General features: G+C 38.3%; 1 protein-coding gene across 1 annotated transcript in view; it reads left to right on the top strand.

Annotated features, from left to right (window-relative positions):
- The window catches only part of LOC126418594 (carboxypeptidase D-like), a 261,509-nt gene that overhangs the window by 153,406 nt on the left and 92,239 nt on the right, over positions 1–15,864 (top strand). Inside the window, exons 14-16 of the mRNA XM_050085427.1 lie at positions 3,968–4,149; positions 10,550–10,628; positions 10,896–10,997. Coding sequence (XP_049941384.1) covers positions 3,968–4,149; positions 10,550–10,628; positions 10,896–10,997 — 363 coding nt within the window. The remainder of the gene's footprint in view (positions 1–3,967; positions 4,150–10,549; positions 10,629–10,895; positions 10,998–15,864) is intronic.

A 15,864-nucleotide genomic window follows, 5' to 3' on the forward strand; every position in this document is an offset into this window, starting at 1 on the left:
TTCACAGCCTGTGCCATATGGATCCCTCCCACCAACACCAGCTTTTCTGAATTGCGCAGGTGGGAACATTCCCTGCAATACATCCTACATTCCCGTAACCCTCCTGGCCTCGATCTTCATTAGTCACTGTCCTCACCCATCCAGCCCCCTCCCTGTTCCCATTCCAGCACTACACAGCCATCATTTCACTGCCACACCCAGTCTTTTAATTTCTTTTAATTCCTCTCCTTTCCACCATTTGCATCCCCCCCCCCCCCCCCCCCCCCCCCGTTCCCACCCACCCCACCTTCTCTCCTGCCTTCCGTATAAACTGCAGCATACACTGTCCGCCACCCCCCACCATACTACCCGTCCCTCTCCCCACCCCAGCCTCATCCTTACCCCCACTCAGTCGCCACTCCCATCATGCACTGGTGCTGCTGCTTGTGCTTGCAGTGTGGTTTTAGTCGTCTGAAACTGCAGATGTGTGTGCAATTTGCGTTTTTGTGTGTGTGTGTGTGTGTGTGTGTGTGTGTGTGTGTGTGTGTGTGTTGCTGACAAAGGCCTTAATGGCCGAAAGCTATAATTGTGTAAATCTTTTTGTTGTGTCTGTCGCGACTCTGCATCTCTGCTATATGGAGAATAGCAACTTTCCTTCTCTAATATTGTTACATTCCATTCTGGATTTTACATAAGAAAAAATTAGGTATGACAAAAAAAAACGTGTTAACCAAGATGACCATTTTCATGATGCACAAAGGTTACTTGCATAAAATTACATTGCTAAAAAAACAATAGTCAGAATTTTGAGCAGCTATGCTCAAGTCAAAAGTAAAAACTAAACATTGTACCCAGCTGAGAACATCATCAGACTGATTGGCCGAATGGCTTACATTGCTGCCAAGAAAGCAATACAAGTTGTGCTGCCTATCAGGCGCAGACAGTAACATGTGCCTATTTGAAACATTATAAGAGAAATAATTGAAAAAAAGATGACAGTTAATTATAAAAAGCAAAATATAAAGAGAGCTTCATGTCATTTTGAAATTACCCAGTATTTAAGCAGATTAAATATAATAGAGCCATCTGCAAGGCTTTACAGAAATTAGTATTACGTAAAGGGCAGAATGACAGAGAAGAAATTTTACAACCAGCTGTGCAATCCATAAAATATATGCATGAAGGCAACTTTAGCAGCTCATATCTATGAGATTAGAAGGAAATAATGTTTTGAAACCAGAAGCAGGAAAAATTTAGTAAAAAATAGAGGAATCAAAATTCTGTGAGCAGTGGATTGAAAGCAATGAAAAAGTTTTTGTTGGTTGGTTGCAACTGTCCATTGAGAATGACTCCATCATTCATAGAAATATGCTTGAAAATCTCCAGCTCTTCAATTACATCGAGTCTATGACCTTTCCTTTCTCTATGTAAAATGGAAATTTCTGAAACGTGTTTCGGTTTGTGTCCAGAAATTAGCAGGAGATCAGCAAAAGTGGAACTGTGTACATTAGTGCCTTTTTTTTCCCAACAAATGTTCTATGTACCTGACACTAAAAGACCTTCCAGTTTGTCCTATGTAATAAATGGGACATGTACCACAAGCAATTTTATACACTTCTGAATTATGTATCGGAGCAACTGTGGACTTGAGATTGGGGATGAGATTTTTTTTTTAAAGTTATTGTTCATTGTTCATGGGATAGGCAACTTTGAATCTATGTTTTTTAATCAGAAGACAATGAATTTTATACAAAATAGGGCCTACAAATGGAATTGAGAAAACATTTTTACACTCATTCCGGTCACGAATAGCACTGCTGCCTACAGTAGTCACTTTAGCATCAGTTTTAACTTTGAAGATCTTGTCAACTAATGTGGGATCATAACCATTATTAACTGCAATAGTTTGTCATCTGATAAGCTTAACTAAGAGATGAACATAATAAAAACTATTCCAGTTAAAAACGGCTATGATCCCACGTTAGTTGACAAGTTCTTCAAAGTTCAAACTTTAGGCAGCAGTGCTACTCCTGACAGTAATGAGTATAAAAATGTTTTCTCAGTTCCATTTTAGGGCCTATTTTGTATTAAAAATGGTCTTCTCTTGATTAAAAAGTATGGATTCAAAGTTGCATTTTCCATGAACAATAACTTGCAAAAAAAAGTCTCATCCACAATCTCAAGACTACAGTTGCTCCAATACACAATTCAGGAGTGTATAAAATCACTTGTGATATACGTCCTGTTTATTATATAGGACAAACTGGAAGGTCTTTTAGTGTCAGGTACAAAGAACATTTGTTGAAAAAACAGATAATAATGTACACAGTTCCACTTTTTCTAATCTCCTGCTAATTTCCGGACACAAACCGAAATGCGTTGAAGAAATTTCCATTTTCATAGAGAAATGAAAGGTCATAGACTTGATGTACTCAAAGAGCTGGAGATTTTCAAGCATATTTCTAAGAATGATGGTGTCATCCTCAGTGAACAGTTGCAACAATGTAAAAAATATTTTTCAGTGGTTTCAATCAACTGCTCACAAAATTTTGATTCCTCTATTTTTTACTATATTTTTTCCTGCTTCTGGTTTCAAATCATTATTTTCTTCTAATCTATATCTAAAAAGAAAGATGATGAAACTTACCAAACAAAAGCGCTGGCAGGTCGATAGACACACAAACAAACACAAACATACACACAAAATTCTAGCTTTCGCAACCAATGGTTGCCTCGTCAGGAAAGAGGGAAGGAGAAGGAAAGACAAAAGGATATGGGTTTTAAGGGAGAGGGTAAGGAGTCATTCCAATCCCGGGAGCGGAAAGACTTACCTTAGGGGGAAAAAAGGACAGGTATACACTCGCACACACACACATATCCATCCACACATACACAGACACAAGCAGACATTTGTAAAGGCAAATCATGTCAATAACTCTTTGCCTTTACAAATGTCTGCTTGTGTCTGTGTATGTGTGGATGGATATGTGTGTGTGTGCGAGTGTATACCTGTCCTTTTTTCCCCCTAAGGTAAGTCTTTCCGCTCCCGGGATTGGAATGACTCCTTACCCTCTCCCTTAAAACCCATATCCTTTTGTCTTTCCTTCTCCTTCCCTCTTTCCTGACGAGGCAACCATTGGTTGCGAAAGCTAGAATTTTGTGTGTATGTTTGTGTTTGTTTGTGTGTCTATCGACCTGCCAGCGCTTTTGTTTGGTAAGTTTCATCATTCTTCTTTTTAGATATATTTTTCCCACGTGGAATGTTTCCCTCTATTATATTCATATCATTACTTTTCTTCTAATCTCCTAGATATGTGCTGCTAAAGTTGCCTTCATGCAAATATTTTCTGCATTGTACAGATTTTTGTAAAATTTCTTCTATGTCATTCTGTCCTTTACATAATTGTAATTTCTGTAAAGCTTAACAGATGGCTCTGTTATAATTAATCTACTTTGACTAGTGAGTAATTTCAAAATGACATTAAGCTCTCTTTATATTTTGTTTTTTAAAATTAACTGTCTTTCTTTAAAATTATTTTTGTTATAATGTTCCAAATAAGCACATGTTACTGTCCACACCCAATAGGCAGCGCAATTTGGATTGTTTTCATGGCAGCAGTGTAAGCCACTGGGCCGATGGCAAAAGCTACAATGTTGTGTTTTACTTTTGAGTTGAGCATAGCTGCTCAAAATTCTGACTATTGCTTTTTAGCAATGTAATTTTACGTAAGTAAGTATTGTGCATCATGTAAATTGTCATCTTGGTTACTGTGTTTTTTGTCATGCCTGATTTTCAATGTATTACTTTATAGGATTTAGCAACTGTTCACTCTGATGACGACACCCTTAGTAGGAGTCGAAACCTAGGTCAGTGTACCTAACATTTATGTGAAACCGGTTGGCTGTTTAATCTTATATTGAAAAAAAAAAAAAAAGAAAAAAAATGCTTTCTGAAAACATTTTTTTCACATTTGCCTCTCCTTTTCAGGTAGTTGTTATTGTGCCTGGTGCCAATCCACAGATGTATGATGGTAGTGTCTGTAATCCACCAGCTGGTCCTCTCGACTCTGGAGAAGCTATAAATCCCGCAGTACGGTCATTGTTGGGCGTACTTAATACTGAGCAGCCGGATGCAGTGCTTGCTGTTGGTGGTGGAAGTCTCCGCTTCAGGTATTATTTGATGATAGTGTAGATTTAATGTGTGTTATTAAAATATTTACTATTAAAATTAGGGATCTTCTATTATTCACCTATAGCAGACTGGTGTATGGTGCATAGAGACACACAACAGAAAACTGTGTTCATGAACTTTCGAGCTCTGGTTCTTTTTCTAGTAGGAAATATAAACATTCACACACACAATCAATCAGGCACCAAACGCATACCACCACCACCACCACCACCACCACCACCACCACCACAACCACAGTGACTCACTCTCTCTCTCTCTCTCTCTCTATCTCTCTCTCTCCCCTTCTCTCTCTCTCTCTCTCTCTCTCTCTCTCTCTCTCTCTCTCTCTCTCTCTCTCTCTCCCTCCCTCCCCCTCCCCCCTCTCTCCCTCCCCCCCTTTCCCCCCTCCCTTTCTGCCCCTCCGTGTGTCCGTCTCCGTCTCCGTCTCTGTCCACTGCCTGATGCAGTCAGAAATCATTTCATCTTGCTGTGCAGCCGTCAAGTCATCTGTCTCTTCCACTCATGCCTCGGACTCGCACTACTGCACTAGCCCTACCAGACATGTATCAGCCTGAACAACTGCTCTCAATAATTGATAATCAATAATCAACAGTGTGCCTTTGAGTGTCTTATGTGGTTGGAGTGTGAATGTGTGTAATTTCCTTAGAAAAAGAGTGGGAGTTAGAAAACGAGTGGACACTGTTTTCTGTTAAGTGTCTAAGTGCCACACATCAGTCTGCAATAGGTGGGTGGTTGCCTTTACTGTATTTTTTGTATTTTTCCTTCCAAGAATTTCCATCATCGTGAAAAGTAATTGTAAGCTGTGATGTATTGGTGCTGACTCCCATGCCATGATCTCACAATTTTGGAAATTTTACTTGATTCACATACAAGGGATACATTAGTTGTGTGATTAGTCCACTGAATATTCTCACACTCTGGTATACAGAAGATTTGTGGCACAACAATGCTAGCCTCTGTCTATGTAACAGACAGCATGTCTATAAAATTGTTTACTCAGCTTGCAGTGCCTGTTCAAAGAGAATATGCACTGTAGCTGGTGAGTTCTGAATCTAGAAATTCAATGAAAACCTGTTAAATACAGTGTATGTTCTAGCTGTCTGTAATCATCATCAAAATCTTATTAGACAATTTAGCAAAATAGTCCATGCTATCTTGTACATTACATGACATTCGGCTAATTTTGTGATAGTTCAGGGCTGCACAAAATGTTCCATGTTTTGTCAGAAAGAACCAGGCACTCCATTCTTTTGTTAGTTCTCAAAAGCCACATAGGTAGTCTCCATGATGTGTAATGATCGTACTGATGTGTCCTGTAACTTCCAACTTTAGTATTGTATTTGTGCGAGATGAGTTCTTCAGTGTCATGGTGAGTGAGAAGTTGGGAATGCATGAGCACAGTGTACTTTATATATTGACTGATGCCATCTATAAGGCAATACTGTAGTTGCTACTGTGGTGTGGCCCATGCCTCACAGGCAATGTGTGACTTCCTTTCAGCAGAATACTGACTTGGTGCAACTGCGGCTGGTAGTGTCAGTATCCTTGCTGATTGACTAGTATATCAGCCCAGGCAACACAAGGCCAGGTGGCTGGTGCACACTGCTTGCAACCCTATCATTGGCACTCTGAGTTTAACCCATGACCCTTGGAGACTGTCTGGGGTGTCAGGCGATGGCAGCCACTGAGCAGTCTTCCCAAGATGGATCCTGTTTGAAACCCAGAATAGTGAGGTCTGGCTGTCAGCCTGTAGACTTATGGCTCCTTACTACTAGGTGACACTGCTTCAGGAGGGCTGGGTGTGATCCAGGTGTACATTCAACCGATTACTGGGCAGGAGATTGCATTAATCAAATGCAGGATGCTGAATGATTTTGCTGCTTGAGTCTCTACAATCCCTCTAGCCATGAGTGTTATCACAAGAGGCAGGCTCCTGTCATGTACTCATCTGTGAAATACCACATTGTGCTGTACCATGGAGCATTACGGCTGGCCACAATTGGCAGAATGCAACATTCCTGTTTCTAGGATCTTGACCAACAGTTTGCACCAGCACTATTGCAGTGCCTAGTTGGAGAATTGTGGCTCACAAAGCTGCCATCATTTATGACTGCCCGTGCATTGAGATTTAATTGGTACTGCTGCTTAAGAGCTGTAATGTTACAGGGCTCTGCATGTTGCAAAGGTTCATTGTGATATCCCTGTTTACTGAAATGAATTATACAGTGTGAGGCATGGTGTAAACAAAATTTCCTCTAGCCAGGAAGCTATAGATACCATGGCATATATTAAACCTCATTCATTCCTTATCATTCATACAAAGCTGTTCTAGTTCAGTGCTGGCAGCCAGGCACACATGGGCAAAAGTGGGCAGGAGTGGACAAACAGCTCATGTGTGGGCAGTCAGGCATCAGGCCACAGCCTACACGACTGAGTGTCTCAGCTGAGCAGCTAGAGGCAGGGATGGGCAAATGGCTTGTGAGCAAGATGGAACAAAGAGTGTATGTGGTTCAACATGACTGCCTGGAAATAGACTGTACTGCTCGCAGCTGGTCATGGGTGAGTTGCTGCACCTGTGCCCCACACGAGGTGGATTTGGGACAGTCTGTTTTAAAGGCCTATCTCCCAAAGTTTGTACCCATTATTCACAATCATATTTATAGCATCCGTATTACAGCACAGTTTTCGGGGTGTGTACGTGGACGAGGAAAAAAAATTCCAGGATTTTCCGGTTTAAAATAAATTTTTTCCTGGGCGAGAACACAATTTTTCCCTGTTATGTGACATATTTCCCCCCGGAACTGCAAAACTTATCAATCCTTTGAATGGTTATGGTTTTATACACAGCTGTTGAATTTCCTGGCACTTTAGAAAATGAAACTCGAAACTCGGGGGGGGGGGGGGGGGGGGGGCGGCGGCACATTTTGGACACAAAACACCCATGTTATTTTCCGAAGCATTGAAATCGTGATTTTGGTGCATCATAGCTCATGTCACGTGATCCCGCCAGCTGACGACAGCGGATATTCAGAGCATAGGACATGTGATGTAGTCAGCCAATAGCAATATCACTGTTAAGTAGTGCGAACACACAAACAGGAAAAGTTAATGGTTTGAATTAATATACATGGTGTTGTTACACAAAAAGCAAAGATTTTACATAGGTCTCTAAGGTTAAATAGCTGTAAGAGAAGCTAAGCTTTTGCATACAATGTTGATCTTTTTTGCGTGTTACACTTTAAGACACATTACACAAATGTGCCATAAAATTTTTAAGGACATAAATGTCTGATCTTCTGGGCTTGAAATTCTTCTAAATGGCTCATCCTCAAAGAGTTGATTTTTAAATGAGAGTCAGATGCTCTGTGATTTAAGAACTCAATGTACATTCTCACACATACTTGTGTAAAAGGAAATTTACTTTGAAAGTAATGCTTTTCAAACTGCCATTCACAATATTTTCCTGCGACCTGTCTGAAATGGTTCATTTCAGGAGTTGCCAGAGAGCACCACATAACAGGCGCCACCGTGCTTGTGCAGCTACAGTGACTTAGGAAGCCTGTGTATTTGTACACGTAAAACATTAAAAGATCTTCTATTATGTCATAAAAGAAACAAGACATCAGAGGTTACTCCGAGAGCATCAGAATTTCATGAACCATGCTAAAATGCCCACATTTAAAGTGTATACTTAAAGTGCACATTCATATGTCCAGATTCCCAGTGAAGTACGCCTCGACCTGATATTAAGCTTTTCAGTGTGGTTTTCAGGATTCATGTTTGATTCTTTTTTATGGCGTAATGCCATATGTGCTAGAAGATGAAATGCAGTGAACAGTTGAAACTAGATAATAGTTTCAAATACATTGACTGCCTCAGACAAAAATAACTTCATTGTTCTGCAAGTGGAATTGAAATGTGTATATTTTGTAACAGATGCCATCAAACTATATTCAGGACAGTGGAAATTAAAATGTCCTGTGGTGCCTCTCTTGCTCTCAATCACCTGGGTTGACATTCTGCCCCTCGCAATTAATACTAGATGGGATTATTTGTAATCGTGAGAACAAGAACTCTTCAGAAAACTTACGCTCTTTAATGCCTATTAGCTAATAACATGTTATTTGTGTGACATAAAATTAAATATAGGATACATAAAACCAGTAGAGATAAGAGACAAGCAAGACAGCACACATGTCTTCAATCCTTAGCTCCTGGCATTTTTTTCTCTCTAATCTTGCTACAGCTTTATGTGGTGTACTTTCCTTTCTGTGAAACATTTTGCTACATGAAAAATCTAAATGTTGCTGTCTAATACTGAAATAGTTGTTAATACAAATAGCACCTAGGACTGCTGTGGTTTCTTGATTCGATTACATCTATTTTGTCACTGTCTGCCAGTTAAAACAAAGCAGGCCTTTCTAATATTGCAGCAATTGTAACACACCCCAAATAAATGAGACTGTTTTGGCACAAATGGTCATTTGTATAACACAACAGAATATAATTCACAAAGTACCAATATCAAATGTCTATTAGGCCTACTACAAGCAAAAAGCTTTATGTTATGAAATAGTTTCACATTTCATTGATAAGCTCCTGTTTCTCAAGCATGAGATCGAAAAGTTATAGTACGAAATTTTTATATAAAATTGGAATTGTCATATTCTTCTATAATTTGTGTAATGTCCCCATTTCTTCTCCTTCCTTGTTCTGACAAACAATCTTGTCATCACTAATTCTGTAAATTTTTGTGCCATTGTCAAAACTTATTTGCCGGTTAACTTCATTAACCCTGGTAATCACTAATTCTGTAAATATTTCTGCCATTGTCAAAACTTATTTGAGGGTTAACTTCACTAACTCTGCCAGAATCACCAGTTTAGTTATCCTGCAATTATTCTCCGGTTCAGTGTTGTTACATGTTCATACAATGCATTTTCCACACTACGTCCAGAATAGAACTGAAGCGGCTGCTAGCTGGGGACTGTACAACTAACTGACCCTTACTAGTATAGTGGTCTGGCCAAACATTTTCTGTCAAAATTTCATTTTCTTGGATACACTGTAATATTTCTTAGTTGTTATTCCTGTTAGTCATTTATTTCCACTCTAGTAATCTGACTCTATGGAGTTCGCTAGTAATTATAACAACACTGATCATTCGAAAACCCAATCAACCACATAATCAGACAACAATTGGCATTCATCCATTCAGCTTTACTCCACTCAGCTCGTGCAGCCAGTCCAATTTTTGTATGCAGAAAAACTCATTTCGAGATGCGACGAGGATTCACTCGACAGAGGCATCACATACACTATGCACGCATTCGGAAATCAACTTAGAATGTGTTCAAAAACCAACAGGGATGTGTTTCAAAATCATATGATAGACCAACATGCGCTGGATGCTAGACACTTTGTGACTAAGGTTCTTTCCCCTCAAGTATATGAATTTGGTGCCCCCCCCCCCCCGCCCCCCTCCTAGATCGAGGCTTGGTGCACCTGCGTGAATCTGGCAGCTCTGACATGCAAGTAATATCTATCTGCTTGCTGCAACTGCTTACACAGCCAACGCCACATTTCTGTAACCAGAAGCAGGAGAAAGTACTACTCATATGTGACTCAACTTCGCGTGTGCATGAGCCCGCTTGTAACTGCTCAAACGAATCTAATGTAAACAGTTGTGACGTGATGCTCATCAGAGGCAATTTGTTGTTATGAAGCATTCCATAGTCTTCCTAAAGCCTTTGACACATCTTGCTGTTGGCAGACACTTGTATGAGCACTGTGTTTTGTTGTTATATACAGCACATTTCCTTTACAATTTGGGTTTTATTTTAGTTTTTTCTCTAGTTCACATTTTATTGCTGCAGTATTATCCTGCAATAGCAGGATACAGTAATATCCTTTGTTAGAGTTTTGGTTCTTACCTGTCAAAATTACAAAAATTTAACTGAAAACTAAAACAATGAAAAAATCCCGGAATTCTAAAACATCACTGGGTTTTTCCCAGTTTTCCCCCAGGTGAAAAAATTCCCGGGTTTTTCCCGAATCTGCCAGTTGTCCCGGGTCGTATACACTCTGGTTTTTTAAATGTTCATTTGATGGGCTGTGATTAGAGTACCACTTTTGCTGTGCTGTCATGTTTTATTGCTTTTCTGACATTGATGTAATACCTTATTCGTATTGAGTACCACTTAAGAAGAGTTCCTTTAACTTCAGTGGAGAATTAATGTATATTTGTAACTTAAATTAAAATCAAGAAACATATTATTTTGCAGCCAAGACAAACTTTCAATCATTTATGGCCTACAGTTTAAAGCTGCAACCAAAGCATGTCTCAAACATTCATAGTTGTCTTCTCTGTCTGTGCAGTGTACCAAATGCTGAACTGGATACTGTGAATGAAGCAGTGATTAAGATGTTGTCCGATAGTTATTCGGAACACATGCCGGTTAGTATTTCAATCACTTGTTTGTATCATCAGTCTGTACAGCAATAGCCCTTGTTATTATCTGCAGAATTTTAGAGTATTCTGTGTGAACCTTTTCCTTTGTTTATTTTATTTAGTGTTTATTTCCCAAAGGCACTTCCTTTGAAAGGACCAGATAAGAGCTGACAAAGAGACTACAGACTGTGTTAAAATTGTTCATAGAAAAAACATACAGAATGTTGTATTGCTCCAGTTTGCATCATTTATATGCTTCCAAAATATTTTCAGGCAATTAAAGACTGTCCTGCCACAGCTGTTGGTAATGAGAGATGGATGAATGCAGAAAACCAGATCCTTGCCACAGTTTACCAAGACTTCTCTGTTCCAATGGTAATGATTGTTAGACAGCTCTTTCTTTTCTCTTTTATCAATGGAATTAAGAGTATCTTACTATTTAAATTAATTTACATTCTTTTTAGGATAAATTATTAGTTTATTTAGTGAACTTAGTGATGTGTCTGTTGTTTTCTTTTCTTTTTAGTCACTTATTTTTTTGTTTTATTTCACCACCAGTAGAAAATTCATTGTCCATCATGTATGTGCTACAAAAAATAAGGGTCACTTAATACAAATCTATTCACACTGTGCATGAAATTGAGTATTTAGCATGCAGATTCAGAGTCATATTAATACATACCACATTATTGTGTTCACATTTTTACACCTCTGCTCCTTTTTTTGTTGTTGATATGCTGTAGTAAGAACAAACACAATTTATGGAATGTAGTACTTTATAGAGATACATGTAAAATATAATGAAGTTCAGGCTGTACATGGCACAGAACACATTGACAGGACAACAGTAATACAGGTTACAGAATAGGCCAAGCACTCATTTGCAATTGCTTAAATAATACTGTTTCTTTGGTGGATCATCTGAGCATGCCAGGGACCTGACCCAGCTGGCCTCTATAAGCGGGCCTATGAACAGTATGGATGTGCAATCTCTGACATTGTGCATGTTGTGAGTGAAAGTACATCAAGACATGGTCAGAAACTTTGGGTTGCACTCCATAATCAGTGTACTAGCCATCTTCAAGTGATTTACATATGAACTAAATGTGCTTACTAAGATGAATTTACATCAAATAACAGTTTGTGTAATAGTCCAAGTTGGTTCTAGAATGACAGCAACAATGAGCAAGAAAATGCAGCCCTTGGAGGGAGAAATGTAATCTTTATGGTAGATTAAACTGAGTTCACGGACAGGACTTTAATCCCTTTGTTTCTGGTGATCTCTCACTAGAGCAATCACGAATACCTCACAACTCATCAGAAAGCCTTAAACTGAGTTCACGGACAGGACTTTAATCCCTTTGTTTCTGGTGATCTCTCACTAGGGCAATCACGAATACCTCACAACTCAACAGAAAGCCTTAAGGCCCCCCAACTTTTCTGTTCTGTAATCAACCAATTTTCTCTGTCCATGCTAGAGGTGCCACTAAAGCAAAGCTAAATCAGTGAAGACTGGAATGAGGCTTGTCACCGATTCTTATTTGAATGTCTTAGAGTGTGTATGTCTGGCAGACATAATATGCATAACAATAGACTTTCAGGTGAACAATGACATCATTTCAATGTAATTTAGGAGAAAGTTTACATCATTAAGAAGAAGGTTATTGTGTAAAGGTTCCACAGTTCATAAGTATTTGAAGAAAGTCATATTTCAGAACTGCCAAGTGCTGCTGATAATAAGGAAATATATTAACTACTGGCTTCAGTAATCGGATTAACTTACAGTACTATGAATTATTTACAGTAGCCTGCATGGCAACATTCTTACTGTGGGATTAATTAAAATAAAAGGCATCCTGTCTCACTGTCCCCTGTAGTAAAATACATTAAACAGTAATAATAAAATATACTGACAAGAGTTAATCAGCCTATGTGTACTGTCATAATCAGATTCCATCTCTCTGTGTGAAGTGTACTCTATGTACTGACAACTGTACATGAGATTTATGTTCAAAGCACATGAGTTGACCACACATAGCATCTACACTGTATCAAAGTGCCTAAAAGTGCTTACGCTATCCATACAAATGTAAAACAAGGAGCTTACAAATTAAAAGGCAGCTGCAGCATTCAAAATGTAATTTATACAAACATGTTATTGGTGAAAATATATGCAAGATGTGATCAAAAAGTAACGGGAATTTTTAATTTTCAAAATTTTTTATTTTATTGGTGTATGTTTGCATTTTCAGCTGCTTTGATTCAGCTGTTTTCAATATTTAGTTTATTGTTGATAGTCAAAAAGTTAATACATGTTTCATTTGTCAAATTTTTATTTTCAAAAAAGATGGATCAAAGAATTTGCATTAAATTTTGCTTAAAAAATGGAATAAAGTGCATCACCGCATTCTAAATGTTGACTATGATGAATCTGCTCTGAGTAGCCAAGAGTTTACAAGTGGTATAAATGTTTCAAAGAGGGTCAAGAAGACGATTAAGATGACAATTGTCCTAGATGCCCTAGAACATCGATTACTGATGACTGTGTGGAAGAAGTAAAGAAATTCATTCTGGAAAATCACTGAATCACCACCAGAGAGGTTGCCGAAGATGTCGGTATATCCCTTGTCTCATGACAATTAATTTTTTTTTTTTTTTTTTTTTGAAAAGAAGTTTTGGGTCTGAAACATGTAGCAGCAAAGTTTGTTGCAAAATAGTTGAATTTCAATCAAAAACAATGTCATGTAGATACTGTTCAGGAACTGCTAAATTGATCCAGAACTTCTAAACATGGTTATAACAGGTGACAAGACATGGGTATGTGGGTATGATGTCAAAAACCAAGATTCAGTAGTCCCAATGAAAACTGCCTTAAGAACTAAGATGAAAGGAAATTTCAACAAGTTTGATCACATGTAGAGGTTGTCCTCACTGTTTCTTCAGTTAAAGTGGGAAAGTACATCATGAGTTTCTGTCTTATGGTTGTATGGTCAATAAGGAATCCAACTGGAAGTTGTGCACCGTTTGCATGAAGCAATCCAAAGACAATGACAAGAACTCTAGCAAAAACCTCTATTGGAAACTGCATCATGATACTGCTCCTGCTCACATCTCTATGCTTGTTTGTGATATTTTGGCAAAAAACAAAACCGTTGTCGCCTCAGCTACCTTATTTGCTGAATATGGACACTGTTACTTCTTTCTGTTCCTGAGGCTGAAGAGAACTATGAAAGGGCATTGTTTTGCCACCATTGATGACATAAACACAGAATTGCTGAAGGAGCCAAAAATTATAACGAAAAGTTAGTGCTAGAAGTGCTTCGAAGATGGGGAAAAGTGCTGGTGTAAGTGTATTAGATCTGAGAGGGATCACTTTAATAGGGATGAAGTTGATGTTCATGAGTAAATAAAGACTCTTTAAGAAAAGTAAAATTTCCCATTACTTTTTGATCACACCTTTTATGTATTATGCAAACTGATGATGGATGAAATTTATCTTGGTATAAATAAACTTTTTTTTTTAAAGGATGATTTGTTTTTGTGAGACATAATCTGGGCTTCAATCCATATTTTTTCAAGTGATATACATTATCTATGTCAGTGCCACACTTGTAATGTGAGGCATCAGAAATTGAATTCATTGGAAATTCTTGACAGAGATAAGATTAAAAGTAGCCAAATGTCTAGAAAAAAATTAATAATTGTGAAAGCTGAGATTGAATGTAGAGTCAGGTTATTATGTTTTTATAGTCACTGAGCACTGTGATAGAATGCAAGATATTACTGTTTCAATTATTACTATAATTTGGGTGCCTGACACTGATATCACATTTCCTGATCAGCTATAAAATATTTTAATTGTGTCCTACATGGGCCAGTAACATTACGATATGAAATTACTTCTTCACCTGTAGTCATTCATTTTTGTTGGAAGATGGTAATTTGCTTAGATGATATCCATTAATATCATTTGAAATTTGTGATCTCTGAACATAAAATGAAATTGCTTGTGTGGTTCCACAATACAATTCCTCCTCCTCCTCCTCTTCTTCTTCTTCTTCCATTACAGGCCAGCTAAGTTCCGTATTCAAGCCACATCTAGCTGTATGCTTTCTCTAATATTCCTGCACCTGTTCACTTTTTCCTTCCCTTTCTTCTTCTATCCATTTTATTCCCTGTGTATTTGGAACTGTTTTGGAAACCTTCCCTACTATTAATTTTGTTTCTAAATTTTGTTCTGCCTTGAATTTCTTGTGTGTGTGTGTGTGTGTGTGTGTGTGTGTGTGTGTGCTCGCGCGCGCCAATTTCTTCCAAGTTTTTATGCACTTTCCTAAGTCTGTTGGGTTTGCTTTTTAATTTTTCAAAATACTTTACAATCTTTTTTTGTCAGTCATCTAGAATCCATTTTTTTTAGTCTTCTTCCCTTCTTTAAGTCTTGTTTTTGAATTTTGTCACTATAAAGTTTTCTGCATAAGTGTATGCTTCTGTATTCCTGTGTCATTTACATGTTCCCACTGTTGTTCTGTTTCCCAGTATCTTCCTCACAGTCAGTCTTTCCCTTTAACTGATTTCTTAATTTTCCTTCAATTGACCCAGAAATTAGTGCTTCTGATGCATGTGTGCATTCTAGCAATATTATTGTGTAGTAAGAATGAATTTTTTACACAATGGCTTTTTATTGTAAACTGAGGTGACAAGACTCATGTGGTAGTGATCTGTACATGTACAGATGGCAGTAGTATTGTCTGCACAAGGTATAAAAGGGCAGTGCATTAGTGGAGCCATCATTCATACTCCAGTGACTCATGAGAAAAGGTTTCTGGTGTGATGTATGCCCACGCGATAAGAATTAACAGACTTTGAACACAGAATGATAGTTGAAGCTAGATGCGTGGAACACTTCATTTTAGAAATCATTAGGGAATTCAATATTTTGAGATCCACAGTGTCAATGGTGTGCCGAGGATACCAAATTTCAGGCATTACCTCTCCCCACAGACTGCATAGAGCTGTCAGTGCTACATGTCAAGTAACACTGCATGAAATAATCACAGAAATCAATGTGGAACATATGGTGAATGTATGCATTTGGATGATGTGGTGAAATTTGGTGTTAATGGGCTATGGCAACAGACGACTGACGCGAGTACATTTGCCAACAGCATATCACCTGCAGTACCTCTCCTGGGCTCTGGTCCTAGATGACTGGAAAACTTCTGGTCCTAGATGACTGGAAAACTGT

This window comes from Schistocerca serialis, chromosome 9 (genome assembly GCF_023864345.2).
Source record: "Schistocerca serialis cubense isolate TAMUIC-IGC-003099 chromosome 9, iqSchSeri2.2, whole genome shotgun sequence".
Lineage (NCBI taxonomy): Eukaryota > Metazoa > Arthropoda > Insecta > Orthoptera > Acrididae > Schistocerca > Schistocerca serialis.